At 38.0% G+C, this 20329-nt stretch overlaps 2 protein-coding genes across 6 annotated transcripts; one reads left to right on the top strand and one right to left on the bottom strand.

The window, feature by feature from the left end:
• Nucleotides 1-535: 535 nt before the first annotated feature.
• LOC141644404 (uncharacterized) lies at nt 536-1190 on the bottom strand. The gene has a single exon (XM_074453928.1). It carries the CDS (start codon nt 984-986, stop codon nt 666-668), a length of 321 nt encoding a protein of 106 aa, XP_074310029.1. The 5' UTR covers nt 987-1190; the 3' UTR covers nt 536-665.
• An 8417-nt stretch (nt 1191-9607) lies between these two features.
• Nucleotides 9608-16547, top strand: LOC141644413 (non-specific lipid transfer protein GPI-anchored 1). Of its 5 annotated transcripts, none has more exons than XM_074453946.1 (6): nt 9608-9944; nt 10554-10657; nt 10922-11035; nt 12771-12854; nt 13343-13432; nt 16026-16156. In XM_074453946.1, exons 1-5 carry the CDS (start codon nt 9728-9730, stop codon nt 13397-13399), a joined length of 576 nt encoding a protein of 191 aa, XP_074310047.1. In that variant the 5' UTR covers nt 9608-9727; the 3' UTR covers nt 13400-13432; nt 16026-16156. The 5 variants fall into 5 exon arrangements, with proteins under 5 accessions (XP_074310047.1, XP_074310044.1, XP_074310046.1 ...); XM_074453943.1 differs by lacking the exon at nt 16026-16156 and adding an exon at nt 14518-14800 and having other exon boundaries at nt 9612-9944; XM_074453945.1 differs by having other exon boundaries at nt 9613-9944; nt 10557-10657.
• The last annotated feature ends 3782 nt before the right edge of the window (nt 16548-20329 follow it).

The following is a 20329-nucleotide window of genomic DNA, read 5'->3' on the forward strand; positions in this document are numbered from 1 at the left end:
GAACACCACACACTTGGAAGTTGGAATTGGTCAAGTTTGTTTATCAAGGTAAGCAACTATGCTAGTCCCAATTATTAGTCTACCACCCAAATCAGACTTTCAATTAATATTACACTAAATACTGAAAAAGTAACAACTTCTCCTAAGTTAAATCATCATTATTATGTTTAACCAATTAACCGTGAGGGAGTCGATGTTGGACAAGTTTGAATGAAATACTCCGTAATAGATAATTAATTACCGTCTCAGCTAAGATAAGGTACACAAAAACAAATTCAATATAATCCATGGCGAAGAACAAATGTAATCTATCAAAAGTGTCCATATTAGTTTATTATTATGTCAAAGAATAATGCAATATAATCAAATTACCATAAACCAACAACTTATTTGTCATTAATTACCGATTTAACACAGATTTAAGTGACCCGTGTGTACGAGAGATTAAGCGTTTGCAAATGCTGACAGATTATTTTGAGCCAGGTACTCGATAATAATTAGCATCTCAGCTAACTAAGTAAGAATAACAAGAACATGAACAGAAGACCATAAAATTGAGTAGGAAGTATATTATACAAAAAATAAAGAGTAGCAGCAGTGTTATAATACAAGATTGAGATTATCTAAAGTATTTCTAGAGGTACAACAAGTTGTACAGCAAGTAGTCAATAAGGAGGACGTCGAGTAGTAGTAATAGGAGTAGGCATCGGGCGAGCAGTGATCCGAACAGGCATGGGTCTACCAGTACCCGACCCGCCACAATTGGAGCAACTCCTTCTACCCGATCCAGCACAGGTATTACACCCAACATCACCATCCGACCACCGCGAGCAGAAGCAAGTCACCCGACCCGATCCATTACAAGTTGGACACCGTGGAAATGGGCCTGCCATCGGCTGTTGATGGTCCATTACTTGTTTTACTATCGCCGCGCCCGCCAACACGCTCAACCCGGTTGCCAATTGGGTCAATACCATCGGACTCATGTTGGATGATTATTCTGGTGATTTTAAGTTTATGTGAAGAAGGAGAATTGTATGAATAGGTATGTGTGGAGAATAATATGTTTTAAGATTGTTGTATGTGTATGTATGGTATAAAAAGGAGGGATAAGGAAAGAGGTGGAAAGTTGAACACGAAGACTACGTCTTTGCGTGGTTGCAATGTGTATGGTTTGGTGACTTGGTCTTTTCTGCTGTGTTGCTTCCAAGTTATGTACACCTCTTGTTGTCTTGTGTGGTTCTTTCTTTTGTTTTTGGGTTTATATTTGGGCTGGTCGACCACATTTTTGAGTGCGGACTTGTTGGTTTTACTTCTTTGGTTTGGAGGTCAGATCGGCCCGTGTATATTAAAGCAAACAGTAACTCTCCTATAGGACCGTCCTATAGGATAGGACGGGCCCAATAGAAAGTAGCCCAATGAAACACTTACAATCAAAACCAATTAAGATGAAAGCCTTCAAGTCATAACCATCATTCTATCAAACAGACGATGAACAAACACCTCTGCCGCCCTTGCGATTCTCGGTCCCTGCCATCTTTGCCACCATCGTCTCCGTCGCGTACGCGTCCCACTGAAGAACGCCGATCAAGCCAACATGCCGATTTGGATTTGAAATTGGAGGTTTCATATTTGAATACTCAATGTTTATATTTTTAGATTAAAAACTCAATGTTTTAGATTAAAAACTTAAATTTGTAAGTTACTCAATCTATGAACTTATATTAACAACTAAGATTTTTAACTTCAAAAATCAAAATTAACAATTTTATTATTGAAGTTTTTATACATTATGATTGACTAACGGATAGCTTCTTCAATATTTTTTATAAGGTAGATTTTAGTTTAATGAGCAGTAGTTTTATGATGAGAAGTTCATGTTCAAAACTTTGGTAAGGTCTTTAATTCCATAAATGATGTATTATGAGTACATGATTGATTGTTTTAATTAGACAACATAATTTATTGTTTTAAAAACTTACGGATTTGCGTTGAAAGCATTGAGGTCCTTGAACGAGCCAAATAATGAGGTCACTGGCAGTGAAGGCGGCGAACCCCGCGGACGAAAGTACGGTGTGACTGGGGAAGTAGAGAATGAAAGAATAGAGGGAGACTGACGGTAAAAGATAATAAAAGAGTTTGGGTTCCTTTATTTTGTTGGGCTTGAATTGTAATATGTTTGGTTTTCTAGTTAATGGACTGGTCTTATAGCATAAGACCGTCCTATTAAACAATTTGTGTAAAGCAAATTTCATTTACAATGAGTTGCTAAAAGCGAAATAGATTTTAAGGTAACTTATGCACCATAGGATGAAGGGGATGGAGGGTTGACATTACATATCAATTTTTTTTGGTACGAATGAGGGGCAAAGCCTCGAAAACTAACTATTAGCTATTACACGCGGAATAGCGACCCCAAAAATATCCTCCCGAAAGATGGATCGAAGTTCATAGTTCGGATTATCCAAGTAATTGATGATAGTACTCTAGTAAACTCCTTGATTACCCAAGTAATCTACGGCCCTATTCGCTTCTCTATACGTATGCTCAAGCTTGACTACCCAACCGTCTTCTTGCAACAAATCTTGACAATGCCTGGTGATGAATTTTAGGCTATTGCTATCAAGTTGATTCTCCTTAATAATACTAACATACGGGAGATTATCCTTATTAACTATGAGCCTCGTGACTCGCACCGACCCCGCCTTTTCTAGACCCGCAAGAAGGCGAGGAATTCAGCCTTCATAGAAGTGCAGCTACCACACGAGAAATAGAAAGCTCTAATAAAATTACCCGTTTCGTCACGAAAAATTCCACCCCATGTCGGGCCGGGATTACCCTTTGATGCGTCATCCGTATTTAGGAGAATCCAATTATGTGGGGGTGGGAGCCATCGAATATAGACCTATGTATTCACCGGCTGAGGTTTAGGGATAAAAATATCAAAACGGTCGTAGGCTTTCTTCTTAGCATCGAATTGTTGATGAAGGAATGCTCTAGGATTCGTAGGATTCTCAACCTCATGCCCAAACACGATATTAATACGTAATTTCCATATCCACCAACATGTTATGGCGAAATAAATCGGCCAATTTGTTTCCGTTGTTAATACTATGTTACTTGCACATTTAGTAATCCATTCTGAAAAAGGCGAATTGTAAAAGGTTGGATTTGAGGTATTAATACCGATGAGGCTCCATATCTGGCGTGAGATAGGACATAAGCGGAGAAGATGGTCTGTTGTTTACTCTTCCTCTTCGCACCTTGGACACAAAGGGTTGTCCCCCATATTTCGTTTTACTCTATTAACATTCACCATCACTCTTTCATGAGTTGCTAACCACAGAAACATACGAACTCGTTGTTGGGTTAGTCGCCAAATAGTATGTCAAATTATCGGTTCAATAGAATTCGATATATCCTCGCCTTGCAAGAAACCAAGGGCTGATTTTATTGAGAATTTATGCGTTGATGTACCAATCCAATAGAAGGAATCCTCAATGTCGGGATCGTTATTAAGAGAGATGGGAGCAATTTTCTGGAGAATCGTTTGCGGTAGTAAATCCGAAAAAGGTTCGCATTTCCACCCTGAATTGACACACCACATATCGCTTACTGGTACACCTAAGATGGCCTCTGGAATCGAAGCAATAATGTGATCAGATAGACAAACTCCGTCAACCCATGCGTGATCCCAAAAAAAGTACGTCGGCCGTCCGTTTCCTACAGTGGTTACAGTTCCTCGCACTATTGTTTTAGCTTGTGACTATATACCCGCCCACACGTTAGACATGCTTCTCTTGACCTGAAATATATTAATATCACATCGATTGTTGCAATACGTAGCTCGTAAAACCCGAGACCTCGGGCTTTTTGGTTCGGATAAAACTCTCCATCCTAATTTAGTAAGGAAAGCCGCATTAGCTTGCCTTGCTGTGATACCAATCCCTCCAAGCGACTTTGGTTTTTGAACATTCTCCCAAGAAATAAGATGGATCGACTTCTTCTCCTCAGTACATCCCCATAGAAATCGACGAGATTTTCTGTCGAAAAAGTCGCAAACCGATCGTATACAGCAGCCCGTCAAGAAGACCGGGCTCTGATACCAATGTCACGGTCCGAAACTTTGAGTCCAGGCGTCACGCGCACCCCTGTCTAAACACTCGACAAGAATGCAAGCGAGAGCGTCAAGCACTAGTGTTTGTCAAGCACTAGTGCATTCGTAATCGGTCTCGGGTTGTGGGTGTCGGAATCCTAGTCTCGATCGACACACACGGGCTTGTTAGTGAAGTGTAGGCAAGAGTCGTTCACAGAAAGCAACAACAAGCAATAAGAAGACAACTTGGTAAGAAGTAGATTTTTGATTGACTAGTACTCCCTAAAGAGGAAAATTTGATATTTACATCCTGGTAGCAGTAGACATTGAATTTACAAAACTAGTGTAGAATAGCGATATACCTATTTATGGAAAGAAAAGATTAACTAAGACTATCCTAAACTAGAAAGCATTTACTAAAAATCTACAAGAGGAAATGAAACTACATAGCATAAATAAACCTAAGGGTTCGAAGTGTGCGGATCGTCACACCCAGCCTAAGCAAATTAAGAGAATTTGTGACAAGTACACTCAATGGAGACCCTGATATCATCAATCTCAAGAACCTACGGTTCTTGAAACCCTCAAAAGAAGAAGGTAGAACAATTTCGAACCCGACACACCTTTTTAGTTTGAGCTTATTCAGGTGTGGAGACATTATGACTAGTATGTCGAATGCTTTCCGTTCATCGCGGTGTCATTAATCTGAAGACAAGTCAGGTCCTTAAAACCCTCATACCTATGAGGACGAGTAAGTTGAAAGCCTGTTAGAAAAAGATTTTCAAGGCTAGGATGAGAGAACAGGTACGGGCTTAGCTCTAGGTGACGGCCCTGGTACTGCCTTACAATGGTAATATCTGAAACACCATTTCTTGTCAAATAGGGATCAATATCAGGGTAAGATGGCAGATCTGAAATCTGAAATGAAAAGCAGAAACTTTTGGATCTGACCGCAATGCTTAAAGAGTATATTCAGTGTTTACTGTCTTCCCAAAAAAGACACGTGTAATGAACTGCTGATCAAGTTCCAGTTTGGCTTTCGATTTCCAACTATCGACCCACATGGATGATAGTATTGACAAACGGACAGCATCTAGAAGGGAATGCGATCCAGCAATTCATATCTTAGTTCAGAAGGCAGATGACTAATTCTGTCATCATCAATTGTCTTTTGCGTCTTCATTCTGCAAACAAAAGTGACAAATGACAAGTCTTAAGGGTAATTATGTAATTTCATATTTATCCATCTATTTAATTAAAATGAAACTCCTAACTAAAACTTATCTATACTACTTAATAATTTACATCAAACAACTTGTTTAATATTAACCTAACTAGTTCTAGTACCCGTGAAATTCACGGGTTTAGTTGTATTGTCACGTTGGTAGTGTGTTATACAATCCCGGATTTGCGATCGCATTGAGCCCTGTTGAAAAAAAGGACTCGTAAGAATTTTTTTATCAATCTATAACTATACTGCCATAGTATATCGTCAAAATATATTTTCCACAATTTACTAAACGTTTGCCATGGATTATTAATATTTTGTCACGAATATTGTTACGTTTATTAGTATTTTGACACGATTATTGTTATTATTATTATTGTCTTCAATTTTGTTTAGTTATGTAATTAATTCAACCTAATTCAAGGTAGTCAATGATTAACATTATTTTGAAAGACGATTGTAGGGATTATAATTTGTGTTTAATATTAGATATATTGGCTTTAATTTTAAGTTTAATTTTTTGTTTAATTTTCTTAACAAATAAAAGATAAATATTAATATTTATTGTGCTTTAATTAGTGTTTAATGTTATGATTTTTTCAATTTTTTTTAATAATAATGATGATATGACATGCTCTAATAGTCTTAAAAATTGAATGTTGAGCAGAGCTATTTTGAGCATAACCTATAAAAACACAATCATAGATCTTTGGTCCAACGGTAGATCTCCTAAAGTCAGGCAAACCCACTTTAGCCAAACACCCCCATACCCTAAGATAACTCAGGTTAGGAGGATAGCCCTTCCATATCTCCTAGGGTGTCTTGTCTATTTTCTTATGAGGTACACGGTTAAGAATGTGACAAGCATAAAGTACAGCTTCCCCCCACATGTCGTCAGAAAGGCCATAACTTAAAAGCATAGCATTCATCATCTCTTTTAAGGTTCTATTTTTACGTTCAGCTACACCGTTAGACTGAGGTGAATAAGGTGGACTAGTCTCATGTATTAAACCATTTACAGCACAAAAGACAGCTAAATAATCAGATTTATACTCACCACCTCTATCAGACCTTACTCTTTTGATTTTTCTGTCTAGTTGATTTTCAACTTCAGTCTTAAAATCTATAAACGATTGTTCAGCTTCATCTTTGGTTTTAAGCAAATACACTCGTGTGAATCTTGAACAATCGTCTATAAATGTCACATAATAATTCTTGCCACCTCTACTTGCAACATTTTTGAAGTCAGCTAGGTCGGTGTGAAATAGTTCAAGAAGACTCGTATTCCTAGTAGTAACTGGTTTACTAGGTTTCTTTGTGAATTTAGCCTCAACACAGCTAGCACATTTAGAGAATTCTTGACTCGACAAACTTGTAATTAAACTCATAGTTCTAAGTTTTTTAATGTAGTCAACCTTCACATGACCTAATATACCATGCCAAACATCAATAGACTCAACGATATAAGCAGAAGAAGATGCAATATTATTAATAGCAGAATCAGTGTTCAATACAAAAAGACCCCCAGAAAGATAACCCTTGCCCACAAATTCCCCATTACGCGACATTGCCACCTTGTCAGCCTCAAAAACAAGTTTCAAACCAGCTTTGTTTAACAAGGCACCAGAGACAAGGTTTCGACGCAATAAGGGTACAAATAAAACATTACTGAGAGCAAGTGTTTTCCCCGAGGTGAGTTTGAGAAAGATCTTGCCTTTGCCTGTGATCTTTGCAGATGAAGAGTTACCCATGTAGACGCATTCCCCATCAGAACTTCCTCGAATTCAAGCAAATAACCCCTATCAAAGACAGAGGTGTCTCGAAGCTCCAGTATCCAAGACCCATTCAGCAGCATTACCCACCAGATTAGCTTCCACAACCACAACTGCAATAACATCATCAGTCACAACAACATTGACCTCAGCAGATTTCTTCTCAGAACATTGGTAGGCTTTGTGCCCAGGTTTTCCGCAAACATAGCAGACAACAGGACCCTTAGCAGCTTTCTGAATCTTAGGAACCGGTTTGGTATGCTTTCCTGGACCATTCTTCTTAGCAGGACCCTGGTTCTTACCCTGACCAACCTTGGCCTTACCCTTACCCTTATATTTCTCAGCATAAGACGGACCACCAGACTCAATCAGATTCGCTTTAACAGCAGCCACAGCAGGAACAATCACAGATTGACTAGTAGGAAGGTCTTTAAGGCGATTAGCCTCTTCGGTCCTCATATGTCCTATAAGTTCCTTAAGGGACAGGTCTTTCTTTTTGTGCTTAAGTTGGTTTCGGTAATCAGACCAGGAGGGAGGGAATTTCTCTAGCAGGACATTGGCTACAAAGATATCATCAAGTTTCATGCCCTCATTGACAACATCAGCACATAAGTTTTCATAGACATGGACTTGATCCATGATAGGTTTCCCGTCAGCCATTTGAAATCCCAACCATTTTCCCACAACATATTTCTTTTTCCCCGCGTCATCAGCCCCATACTTAGCTTCTAAAGCCTCCCAAATAAACTTAGCGGACTTATTCACAACAAATAAGTCGAACAGGGTGTTTGTCATATTATTCAAAATGTGACACCTAGCTGTTTTATTGTCCTTTACGAATTTTGCAATATCCTCTTCATTGGACTTAACATCTTTAGAGAGAGGAGGGGTTTTCTCAGCATCAGTATTGGTGATAGGCTTAGGCGGGTCATTAAATAAAACGTAATCAATTTCTAACTGCTCAAAATACATCAATAATTTCTGGGACCAACGCTTATAATTGTGACCGTCTAATGACTCCAGTTTCGACATATCAGGAACAATTTTCGACATAACAGACATAGTTACAGCAACCAAATAGTTTTCAAATTGTTATTCGAAATGGAATAAAACAGTGACAATAGAATCAGAAATACCGAAACCGGAAGGTAGTGACGCGGATAAAGGACCGCTGACTTGAAAACTATTTGCCCGGATCGACCGTGGTGGCGATCAGCGATGACCGGTAGTCCCCAAGGATTACACTATTGCCGCCTTTTACACTCGCCCACTCGAGAGTAAGAGACCTGGAACGAAATAATACTTTACCCAGAAATGATTATGAGAGAAAGAAGAGATGGAGAAGTGTTGAGTTGTGTTTTCTGATAGCTGAAGTGAGGCTCTTATATAGCCGAGCAGAGGCGGTTAAGAGCAAAATCGTGCTCCCTGGAATGCAGCAGTCAACCGCACGAAACCAGGAGCAGAAGGCTCACCCACTAACAGTCTTATTGACTGAATCAATAAGACACATGTGAGAATGAACTTAGACAGTTTATTCTCACAACACAACTGCAAAAGAATCCGGCCCAAAAAGATAGGCTAAGCCCGCCATTCCCGATTCCCGATCCGGGCCGGGCTCGGGCGCGAGCTGAATTAAGCACCTCGCAAACCTTTACAAAAGGCTCCCTTGACCCACTAGTGATAGTGTAAGGAGAGAGTACACTTATAAACACATAAATCACTCCACTCCTCACCAATGTGGGACATTTGGAAAAAACACGCTTGGCTAATAAAGCCCCTATTTCCAACAACATGAGGATGAAATATTTAGGCGTACACAATAATGCTTTTACATACAAATATTCAATTGAGAATGCCAATTATGAAGCGATCAATTGAGTATAGCAAGATAATGTGATTACATACGCAAGCAAAGAAACAGATACGATCATATAACTTGACAATCCATTAGATCATTTCAGGAACTTGACTATCTACTCCCAGTAAGGATCATCTGTTCCATTTTTGCTCATTCTGTGTCCCACTCCATTTATCTTCTGACAAATCACTAGTTGCAAGAATAAAATATGCAATATACATATTAATTAGTTGATGTGTCAGAATATGTATGGAGTGGGACACGAGACACCAAATGGGACAGATGATCCTTGCTGATCTACTCCTTCAATTTATTTATATATGACGTTTTGCATTTACAAGATAAGTCTTTAACTTTAATATTTTCAAAAAATATAAAAACGGTACCATTAAATTCCTTACGAAAAACTCTTTCATATGAGTATACATATCATTTTTTAAGTGATATTAAAGAGAGAAGAAAGTGTCTTAAAATGTGAAAAAATCATATATAAAAAAATAGAGGGAGTATTATACAAAGAGACAACTAAAATTCATATTAGATCAACTATATAATCCATTAAATAAATTCGAAATAATTGTTGTTATGTGGATGAAATTAGTCGAGAGTTAAATTAGGGCACGTATAAATAAGTGGGCGATAATAGAATAACGACCTCAAAAAGGTCTAAGCTTGGTAGTGAGATAGAAACCGAAAATAACAACCAAACCGAAGAATACACCCCCAAAGCTTGGGAATTTGGAAGGGTTTCAGCTACGCAAATCGTCGAACACATGGCGTGCAGAATAGTTCTGCGAACTGTATGCTCCACTCAACCATGGTTATTTCCCACTTCTTCAACCCGATATGTTGTTGCCCCATTTAAGACCCGACCATTTGCCAGGAACCCCGGTTATCTGGTTAACCCCACCCGGAATTGTACAACGCTTAGTTGCTCTTTTCAAGATGATCAGGGCCCACCTCAAGAAGTTATTCTTAAAGCTATTTCAGGTATTATATTATCTTTTCATTTCTGGGTAGTGGAAAACTTCGGGTTGTCCCAATTATTTAGTTTATGAATTATGATTGACGGAGTTTGAAAGTTTGGAACTTTGTTTGATAGTAGTATTATCCCTTATTTAAAGTTGCTAGTTTCATGGAATCATGATGGTAATTGATTGATAATTTGCTTAAAGGTTCTGAATTTAATGGAATTATGATGTTGCTTGATTGATAATTTGCTTAAAGCTGCTGAATTTTGTGAAATTATGATTCTAGTTGATTGATAATTGATGGGTTATTTACATCGAATTGTGCATCACTCAAGTTGTCAATCTCATAATGTTTGTCTTGAAGATGAGATGACATTATTGAAGCTTAAGTTGGTATGTCAACAAGGAGTTTTATCATAAGTCTAGTTTTGGCTATATCAATGTCAACCATCATACAAATGACAATTGACAATGCAAGAAGTGCTGGCACTTTAGGAAGTTATTAAGCTCAAATACCCCTATGTTCGGAGATTCGTTGAGAAATATAAATGTTACCATTGTCTTCAAGCCTTGGGTTGCAATCAAGTTTTTGAGAATTGGTATGTGTGTCCTTTCATGTTTGTTTCAGAAGTCTCGAAGACGGAAGGAAGAGTTGGACAGACTACAAACGTTGTTATTGGAGGGACTGTAACTGAGGATTCGCCCAATGAATGGCTGGAGTTGGATCAGAAGGCATGTTCTAGGGCTTCAGTTTTGTTTTTTTATGTTAAATTCTCATTCTTTGAGGACAATCTTAAGGTTAACAGTTAAACAACTGTCTTTTTGGGGTCTGATTGAGATGGCACAATGCAATATTGATGCTTACGGAGTTACGGGTTTCAATCCTAGGTCAAGAGTATCATCACTCAATGACTTTACCAGTTACGCTAGCTCATATTTCCACTATTAAACGGTACCAAAATTACATACCTGATGTTTGCATCTTTGTCTTGGTAGGTGAATTCATACCCCACTGTTAGAGGATTCACTGCAATTGGAACTGGAGGTGAAGACTTTGTGCATTCTATGATTGTAGCTGTTGAATCTGTTCTTCAAGAACCCATCCCAGAGGTAATGGCCTTATGATGCTAATTGATTGATAATCATGCATGCTTATCACAAAAATGATGTTCTAATGGCCATCCACAATGATGTTCTTTAACTGTCACTTAAATTTTGGTAAATTTTGTTTTGCAATTGTCAAATAATACTAGAGCAAGAAAAAAAGTTGGAGGTATAGGAAAAAAGATGTTACCGTTTTCATTCTATAAAAGATTCAATTGATAACACGATCGATGATATTTATCTTTTCATGATAATGTGAAGATGACATACGACACTATGTACCTGTCATAGCTTCAGCTTGTCGTCTTCTCTTCTTTTAAATGCTGTAGAATTTGAGCATTCAGCATAGCTCTAAATATCTGTAATGAACGCTGCTCAGTTCTTGAAGACGAACTCTTAGGCCTTGTTTGGATAGCAAAGTAGGAGGGAAAGGGAGAGGAGAGGGATAGAGGGAAAGGAGAGGGAGGGAAGAGAAGGGGAGGGAGGGAAGAGTATGGGTGTTTGGATATAATTTCCCTCCAAATCTTTCCTATGTTGGAGGGATTTTGATTTGGCGTGGAGGAGGGAAAATGGATCCCTCCAAATCCCTCCCCCTTCATTTCCCTCCTACCCCAAATGTTATCCAAACAAGGAATTTCGTATCTGTCCTTTTCCCTTTCCTTCCTTTCCCTCAAAACCCCCTATCCAAAGAAGGCCTTAGCCATATCTTTGTATCATGTCTTAATACACCCAAATTATTTAAAACCAAAAACTATTTTGCAATCCTTGTATCGAATGTTTTTGAACTGTAAAAGTAAAAACAAAGCAACTTATATTTCAGCTACAGAGGAATCATGTCTTCATACACCCAAATTGTTTAAAACCAACTGAACTGATTTGCCTTTCTGTGCGCTGTCTTCTGTCTCCTTTGCATTGTGTCATTAGGTCAGTTCCAGAGCTAAAGTGCTCAATGATGCATGTGTCCTAATGAAGCTTAGAATCCATCTACCAAGTAATAATATAAGCCCAAAACATCATTTGACACATCTGATGGGATGGTCTCAGTTGTTATAGATGATTGATGCATAGCATCAGGACGAGTAATTATAGACGTATGGGAAACAACATTAGTTAATTGGCGAATTACTGAATTGGTAGTGGACTGTTGTTTAAAATTTGGACCCTCTAAAATTTCTTTCATGATCAATGTCTACCGCTAGGGCAATGACACAGTTTAGATACTGAGCAAATGTTGATACCATCAATAGATATTGATGGTCAAACTTTGTCACCTAGCGTACTTAATGCTTGAATCATAATCGTAAGTAGTCATGTCACGTCAGTGGCCTTAAAACTATAATCCCATCATCACCGCCTTCTTGTTGTTGCCCAATATTCTCTCTCCAAATTGTTTGGGATTTGGGGTAGCAGATGCTAGCCCATGCAACAATGCTTCTACTAAAGTCTACCATCAAACTGCGATAGTTTTGACACAAAAGAAAACAAAAGCAAGGCGCCAAGGACCAATCTGTGACCCAATTCACATAGACATGCAAATTCAGGAACCTCTTTGCACAAGCTAAGTGTCATTTGGGTCAGGTGATCTACTTAATTTTCTTTATCCAGATAAACATTTAGGTTTATAATCACGAGAGCTGAACAACTTTTTAGTTTTTTTTTTTTTTTTTTTTCAAGATGAAGTTAAATTGATTCAAAGGTGGACTAGTGGTTTTCTGAGAACTTGATTTTGATTTATCTGCAGGGTCAAGTGAAGCAGAAAGTATCTTCAGGGGGAAAGTATGTATCAGTGAACATTGGACCTGTGACTGTCAGTTCCAGCCAACAGGTTTCCCAGATTCTCTCTCTCCTTCTCGCGACACCATCTGTTTCTTCGCATAGCTCTATTCCCATTGCCTCAAATAGAGGCAAAGCGAGGGAAGGCTAGTAGGGGTTGTCGCCCTTTTCTTTGGTACTGAAAATTGTGTCTTGTTAGAATCAGAATTAAAGCTTGTGACAGTGGTTTCCGTACCTTTTCTAGCTCCACCACTAGCGTCAGAGGATCTGCCTATGGCAACATATGACTCGAACATATGTATAACCTTACTGTTTTGGAAACAAACAGAGGCTATTTCCGAAAGACCATAATGCTAAATTTCTAGAGATTTTCATTGATTAAATAGTACAATCTTCACAATGATGATGCGATGCAAGCTGGTGAGTCATTTTGCAGCATGTCTGATAATTGATGAACCTAATGGTTGTGTGTCAAAATTTGTTATAATGCCTTTCCTAGGAACATGAAGCTGAAATTAATCTTGGTATTTACGTTGGCAGGTGCAGGCTGTCTACAACGCCATGCGAAGGGACGACAGGATGAAATATTTCTTATAGCCCTCTTTCATTCCCTCTCCTACCATTCACTATGTATGTCTTATTTCTTATGTGTCGTCTCTTATGTCAAAATTTCAAATCTAGGGCTTTATTGCTTCATTTTCATTGTACCAACGTTGATGCTTCTTCAATTCAAAATTAGTACGACACTTATATCAACCAGTCTCCTATGAGACATTTTCACCAAAAAAAGAAGCCACTATGCGTATGCTATTAGTATTATGTTAGTAGATACGAAGTACTAAATGATAACATATGTGGTGGCAGAGCGAGGGCAGGTTTCGCCCCAAAAGCAATAAAAAATATGTATATTTTAGATGATTTTCTTTAATCTAAGATAAATTATTCTATTTTATGATGACCACCCCATCCCAAATCTTCAGTCTGTTTTAACCTTTTGAATTACAAATTTCCCACCGAATTTATACTGATGAGCCACGCATGAAATCATTTCATTCATAAATTTAAAGAAATGTGCAACTTCGTACTCCCCCCGTCCAATCATTTGTTTACGTTTTATATTCTTTGGGACGGGTATTTTAATCAAATGTAAACAAATGATTCGGGAAGGAGGGAGTACTACACTAAATCCACCCCCGTTTACCACGGACATTCGATTTCCACAATCATCCTGGTATTTCCCAGAACTTTATCCATACTCGCGACAATGAGGGGGGCGTAAATGCGCCATGGGATCGTGTCGTATAGGGGCACTCTCTTCTATTTACCCTCTGCTCAGAGTCCTGATTAAAATGTAGTTAGAACTGGTCAACTATGACGTTTATGTAGCATCCAGTATAACCGGAAACCAATGCCTTGCAGATAGGTTCCTGATAAAATTGCATGTGGAATTCATTAATCATGCATTGTTGCAGACTGCTTTCATTCATTTATTTCTACTCCTCATTGATGATGTTTGTTTAGAATTTTATGTCTATACCTAATTGTCCTTGGAATTATTTCCCACAAGGCCACAAAAATCAACTTACCGTCGAACATGGGTCGAGTCATGAAATGCAACTTTAGAAATTATCATGACGAAATATAATTCATCGTTTTTCAATAAAAAATTTGATCCCTTTTTTCTTCCTTATCAAAACTGCTACTGCCTGGATCAGGACGATGATCTTTTCCGTAACCAGTTTTTGTAATATTGAGTGTTGGCGAGACAAGTTCGTGAGTTTAGTTTGCAAGCTATCACATATATCGGAGTATTGCGTGTAAGATGATTCTTAATACAGAGTAGTACTTGTATTGTATGTTAGACACATGGCCCACATAATTGAACAACAGGTATGAAAGTGTATATGAACATCGTCTGGCACTCTTGGTTTGCAGTATGTAATATTAGGCGGAATGCAGACGCCTTCGGAAATGAATTAAAACCTTCTTAACTCTCAACCACTTTCTTCTGATTTCTGTCCCAACATTTATGATCCCTTACCTTGTTTTACATTCAATTATTTACATTTGTGATTTGTTCAAAATGATTTATTTTGCCTAAAATTGAACACAATCATAATCACTTGGTCTCCCAATGAGCAAGTTTCATATTCCTGTTAATTATGTAGGATTAGTTAGTACTATGCCGATTAAAAATGCCTTAATGGCTTAATTAACCGAAATGATGTTTTTATTGGCCTTCCCTTTTATACCAAAATGCGACATTAAAGTCAGTTAGGGTTCGAGATAACAGGAACGACGTACCTAAGGAGTGATAAGCATTGCTCACAAATGGTGATCACCGCTTCCAAAATATGTTTATAAGATCTCATAAATAAGATATATCGAATGATTCGTATAACATAATTCAGTTTATATAAAACCGTCTTATAAGAAACTGATTGACCTACGGATACTCACAAATTATTGAGAGCATGACCTAAGACCGCATGTGAGAAGGACACAGCCATAAAAGAAGCATAAATTCAACATCTCTTCCTGTCCCAACACTTCATACTCTTGACACCTCTGTCTGTCTGTAACCTCTCTTTCTCTATAAAGCACCACAAAACTACTAACCTTACTATTCTCCTTAAGACCTTAACAAAAACATGGGTTCTCAAATCTTGACCGCGAAGCTAGTGCTACTAACACTATGCCTCCAAGGGTTGGTTTACATGGACTCAGGCGAGGCAGCAGAATCACCTTCATTGGCAGTGCAATGCGGCACTGCCATACAACAGGTGACTAGCTGCCTCACCTTTGCTACAGGGAAGGCAGCAGAACCCACAAAGGACTGCTGTACCGCGGTGAGCAGCATGAAGGAGAAGCAGCCAGTGTGCTTGTGTTTCTTCATAGGACAAGCTCATAATGGAAGTGAGCAGATTAAGAGCCTTGGTATTCAGGAAGCTAAGCTTATGGAACTCCCTTCTGCATGTCACCTTACTAATGCTAGTATTGCTGAATGTCCTAGTAATTACCTTCTCTCTTCTCTATAATAATTATATAATCATTAAATAAATTAGGTAACTTAGGTTATTAGCTAGCATGCTACATGTCTTATTAAAAAGGTAACTTAATAATTAAGTCCATACCAAAATAATCTGTAGAAAGTAACAAACAGATTAACAGCTAGCACATGGAGTAAATGAAAGTCTGATAATATGAATGAATATTTGTGCAGAGCTTTTGGGTATATCTCCAACCTCTCCAGCAGCTGCCATATTCATGCACAACAACATCACCTCTCCAACACCGGCAGCACCATTATCCTCCTCGTCGACCACCACAAGTGGAGATAATTCAAATGGATTTAAACATGGTTATGGTGTTATAGCAGGTGGATTTGTAGCAGTTATTGTTTCAGCTTTACTATGTGCTCCCACCGCTGGAAACTCGAATTTCTTGCTCTAAAAACCATGCATGGTGGGTGTTCAAGAGTGGAAGCTTGCTAGTTGAGCTTGTTTCAATCAGTTTGATGAGTTATCATTTGTACTGTTCTTTTATCTGCACTTGTGTTTGGAATTTGGAGGCTGTTGTATTCTGTTGTTCAAGGATTGATTATGTTTGTTGCTATAAATACTACTACTCCGTATGTAGTATTCCGTAACATGAACCATATATGTATTACTTACTAGCTTATTCAATCTTGTCCAGTTTGTGCTAATCACTTGATTTTAAATGTTTACTATAAATTTGGATTGTTCATCGTTGCCTATTTAATCGTCTTCTTGTTATATATGCATCATTTACCCGAAGTTAGAATTAGCAAAAAAACCGTCTGGTATGTCGAGTTCTGTGATTTCAGGTTAATCAAAGTATTTGATATTTCTAATAGTAGTGATTGTGTCGTTATCAGGTCAATTTTGTGATTGGAATTCGGTTATAAGAGGAGCTGACTTTGGTGTGGTTCTCTAGTTGTTAAACTATACCATGTACTGTAACATCCGTAATTTTATTAAATTAAATACTCTAAGAGAGAGTTTGGATTTTGATGTATGTTAGTCAACTATTAGTAAATAAATGATGTATCATTTAAATTTGTATAGCTGTTGATGGCCTCGACTTATGGCTATGCCCGGATATGCTATGGTTATACCATCAAAGCCATAAGTGCTTTTTGTACTAATCGTCCTCTTGATAAGGACTTGTCGCCGTAATGATTAATTGAACCCCTTTGATTTTTTTTTTTTTTAAAAAAAAAAAAAGAAGTTAAATTCCTTGAATACCAAGGATTCTAGTTTCCTAATCTTGTAAGGAAAGTAGAAGATACTTTCCTAATCTACAGTAAGCTTAATATTTAAGAAATACTTTCCTAATATAATCAAATTTATGTATACACGTTTCCTAATAATCCTTAGAAGTAGTGTGTCTATATATAATAATCATAATAAGATGATAGTTGTGTACTGTTGAAGGAGTAAAAATAATACGAGTAAGTTGGAGACATTATGGTTGGAGGTTCAAAACTGATTAGGCATTCAAGTCATTGCAGTCTTCTCCCAGATGAGGTATTGTTCGATGAAATACTGATGTTCACTCGACGTATACATCCTCAAATCTCGGCTTCAGTAGCACTTTGGGTTAGGTTTGAGGTTTCCAAGTCTTGGAGCAGACTATATGATATTGATCTTGGACGTATACATCAATTTCTGATGGCTAAATGATCATCAGCTAATGATGGACAATGGTTCGGGTATGATTCTAAGACTTTGAAGAAGGTGTCCGTAATTATCAAGGATAATGATGACTAGGTTGATGATCCATGCCGCTATCTATAAATCAAATTCCCAGGTTGCTCTAAAAATCACATTTGCACCTTTTAAACATCTTCAAGACAAGAGAACTAACAAAACAAACAAACTTCTCTTCTCTTCTTGAAAGAGTTTTTTTTTTTTTTTGATACGCGGGTAGAGGTCGTCGTACCCGATCAAAGAAATTCTCAACTAGTAAAGGGTAGTCGAGGTCGAACCACAAGGAGCATGGGTGACTATTAATTGTCTAAATTCTTAGGGTTAGGCTTAGCTAAGTCGGAGAAAACAAGGATGAATTGATTAACTAAAGGCTAGACTAAAGAGCAAGATATAAAATTACTAATTAAATTCTAAAATAAAGAAGCAAGCAAATTGGTATGGTTTTACTTGATTGATAAAAAGCCTAGGGCGTGATCAAGCGGCAAACAATAATGATTAACATTTTAATTCCGTCAACTAGTCGTCATGGGGTAATTAGTTAGAGGAAAACGCATCTAACTCGCCTATTAACTCCCTCCCGGGGTCATAATAGGACACTAGGATTCCTGACTCACCTCCCTCCCGGGTTCGTGACTCGGACCTCTCCTAAGCAAGGTTCTAGGACCCGAAAACGCGCGCCATTCCCAAGATCCCCGACTCAAAGCTATGAGGCACTAAGTACGCGATAAATTCCCAAGTTTTCTAACCCTTTTCCCAAAGGTGAAAGTCAACTCGGTTCCCCAAAGGCACCCTTTCAAGGTTCCCCCTCCCGGGTTCAACCTAGAATGGCAAGAAATGTAAAAGGGTGGTCAACTAAATACCTAACCAATTCCCATTGGTGGACAAGGGTACCCAACTAACCAAACTCCCAATTAAAACATAATCAAATAAATTCCCTTGGAAAACCCCACTAATCTCCCCTTAACAACCAATTTAGACGGACTCAATTGTGTTAATCACTCATGTTAATGCCTAATCACACTCTAATAAGAAGACTACTCACTACTCATTTTGATTAAGACTAAATAATTGATAAAGATGAATACTTTAAACATGAAAATAATCTAGAATTGGATTCTACAATTTAACATGTAATAACCAACAAAACTAAGGGAATAATTTAATTAAGATGAAATTAATGTAAAAAGGCACAAACTTTGACTCAACAACTCAAAGATTCAATCTTTGGGTGAGAAACAACAATTGAAAACATGAACAAGGAAGAGAAAATTATAATCTAACAACAAATAGATAAATCAAGCACAAACAATCAAACTATAACTAGAAGGAAAGTAAATGTAAACAAATGAAATTAAAGGAGAGAAATAAGAGAAAGAATTATACCAACAACCATAAAGATGGAAACTTGGATTGGAATGACAAGGATGAATTTCTTCCTCCTCCAAATTGCAACCCACAAATCTAAATGTAAACTATTGATAATTGTAAAACTTGAATAAATTAAAGAGGAATTAAATTAATACGAAAGAAAGACTACAATTTTGATTAAGGAGAGATTAATAAGAGAGGAAAGTAATATAGGGTTCTTGTTAAAATAATGAGAGAGGAATTATTCTAAACTAATTGATGGGTCAACCATTTCAACTTCCTCTGATTTTTCCACTTCAACTTCAACTTCAACCAGTTGCTCTTTCATTGATCCACTAGAAACCCTCTTCCTTTTCCACTTTGGAGTCTTCACAACCTCCTCCAATTGCCTTCCACTTCTCAAGAATACCGCATTCATTTGCTTTGGATTCACCGTGTTACCCGGAAACTTGCCCGGATTTTGAGCCATTTGACTCCGTTGTTGTGAAATTCGGGCAACGTGAGTTTCCGTGGCCTTTTGAGATGCTCTAATCTCATTATTAACACGACTTTGATAAGCAATGTGGTTGTCAAGTTTGGAACCGGATTTTTGGTTGGCAATCACCAATTGGTCAAAGGCTTGCTCCCAAGATGGTTTTTGATTTTGTTGGACTTCAAAATTTTGGATCAAAGGACAATTAATTGGGGTATGTCCTTCTTCACCACAAAGTTCACAAGATAACAGTTGCCTCATGTAGTCATGTTGGAGTTGAAGGGCTTGTTGGAGTTCAATAATGCTACTTGTTGAGTGAGGTCCTCAAGCATACTCCTCACTTCCACACTGAGCACCGTATTAGAGTCTTTACCCTTACCCTTTCTTGTTCGTCTTTCATTGTTCCAATACATTGTCCTTGAGGCCATCTCTTCAATCAACTCCTTTGTCGCCTTGTGACCTAAGATATCTAAGGCTCCCTTACCCGAACCCGAATCGAGAAATAGCCTTAGGTCTTGTGCCAAACCTTTGTAGAAATTATTGATCAACTCGGGCTCGGATATGCCAGGGTTAGGGCATAACCGTTGGAGTCTCTTGTACCTCTCCCAAGCCTCGTACAAAGTCTCATCTTCCTCTTGAGTGAACCCTTGCAACTCACTCTTTACCTTAGCCGTTCTTGAAGTAGGAAATTATTTTTTCAATAAAGCCGAGAGCTCATCCCAAGTCTTGAAAGAGTCGGGATCACAATTCTTTAGCCAATCTTTAGCCGCTCCCCTTAGTGATCTAGGGAACAACCTTAGACGAACCGCATCATCGGATACCCCATTCATCTTATACATGTCACAATTGTCAAGAAAATCATTGAGATGGTCATTAGGGTTCTCCAAAGGACCTCCCCCAAATTGGTTATCTTGCACTAGGTTAAGAAAAGCATTCTTAATTTCAAAATTGTTA

This window comes from Silene latifolia, chromosome 2 (genome assembly GCF_048544455.1).
Source record: "Silene latifolia isolate original U9 population chromosome 2, ASM4854445v1, whole genome shotgun sequence".
Classification (NCBI taxonomy): domain Eukaryota; kingdom Viridiplantae; phylum Streptophyta; class Magnoliopsida; order Caryophyllales; family Caryophyllaceae; genus Silene; species Silene latifolia.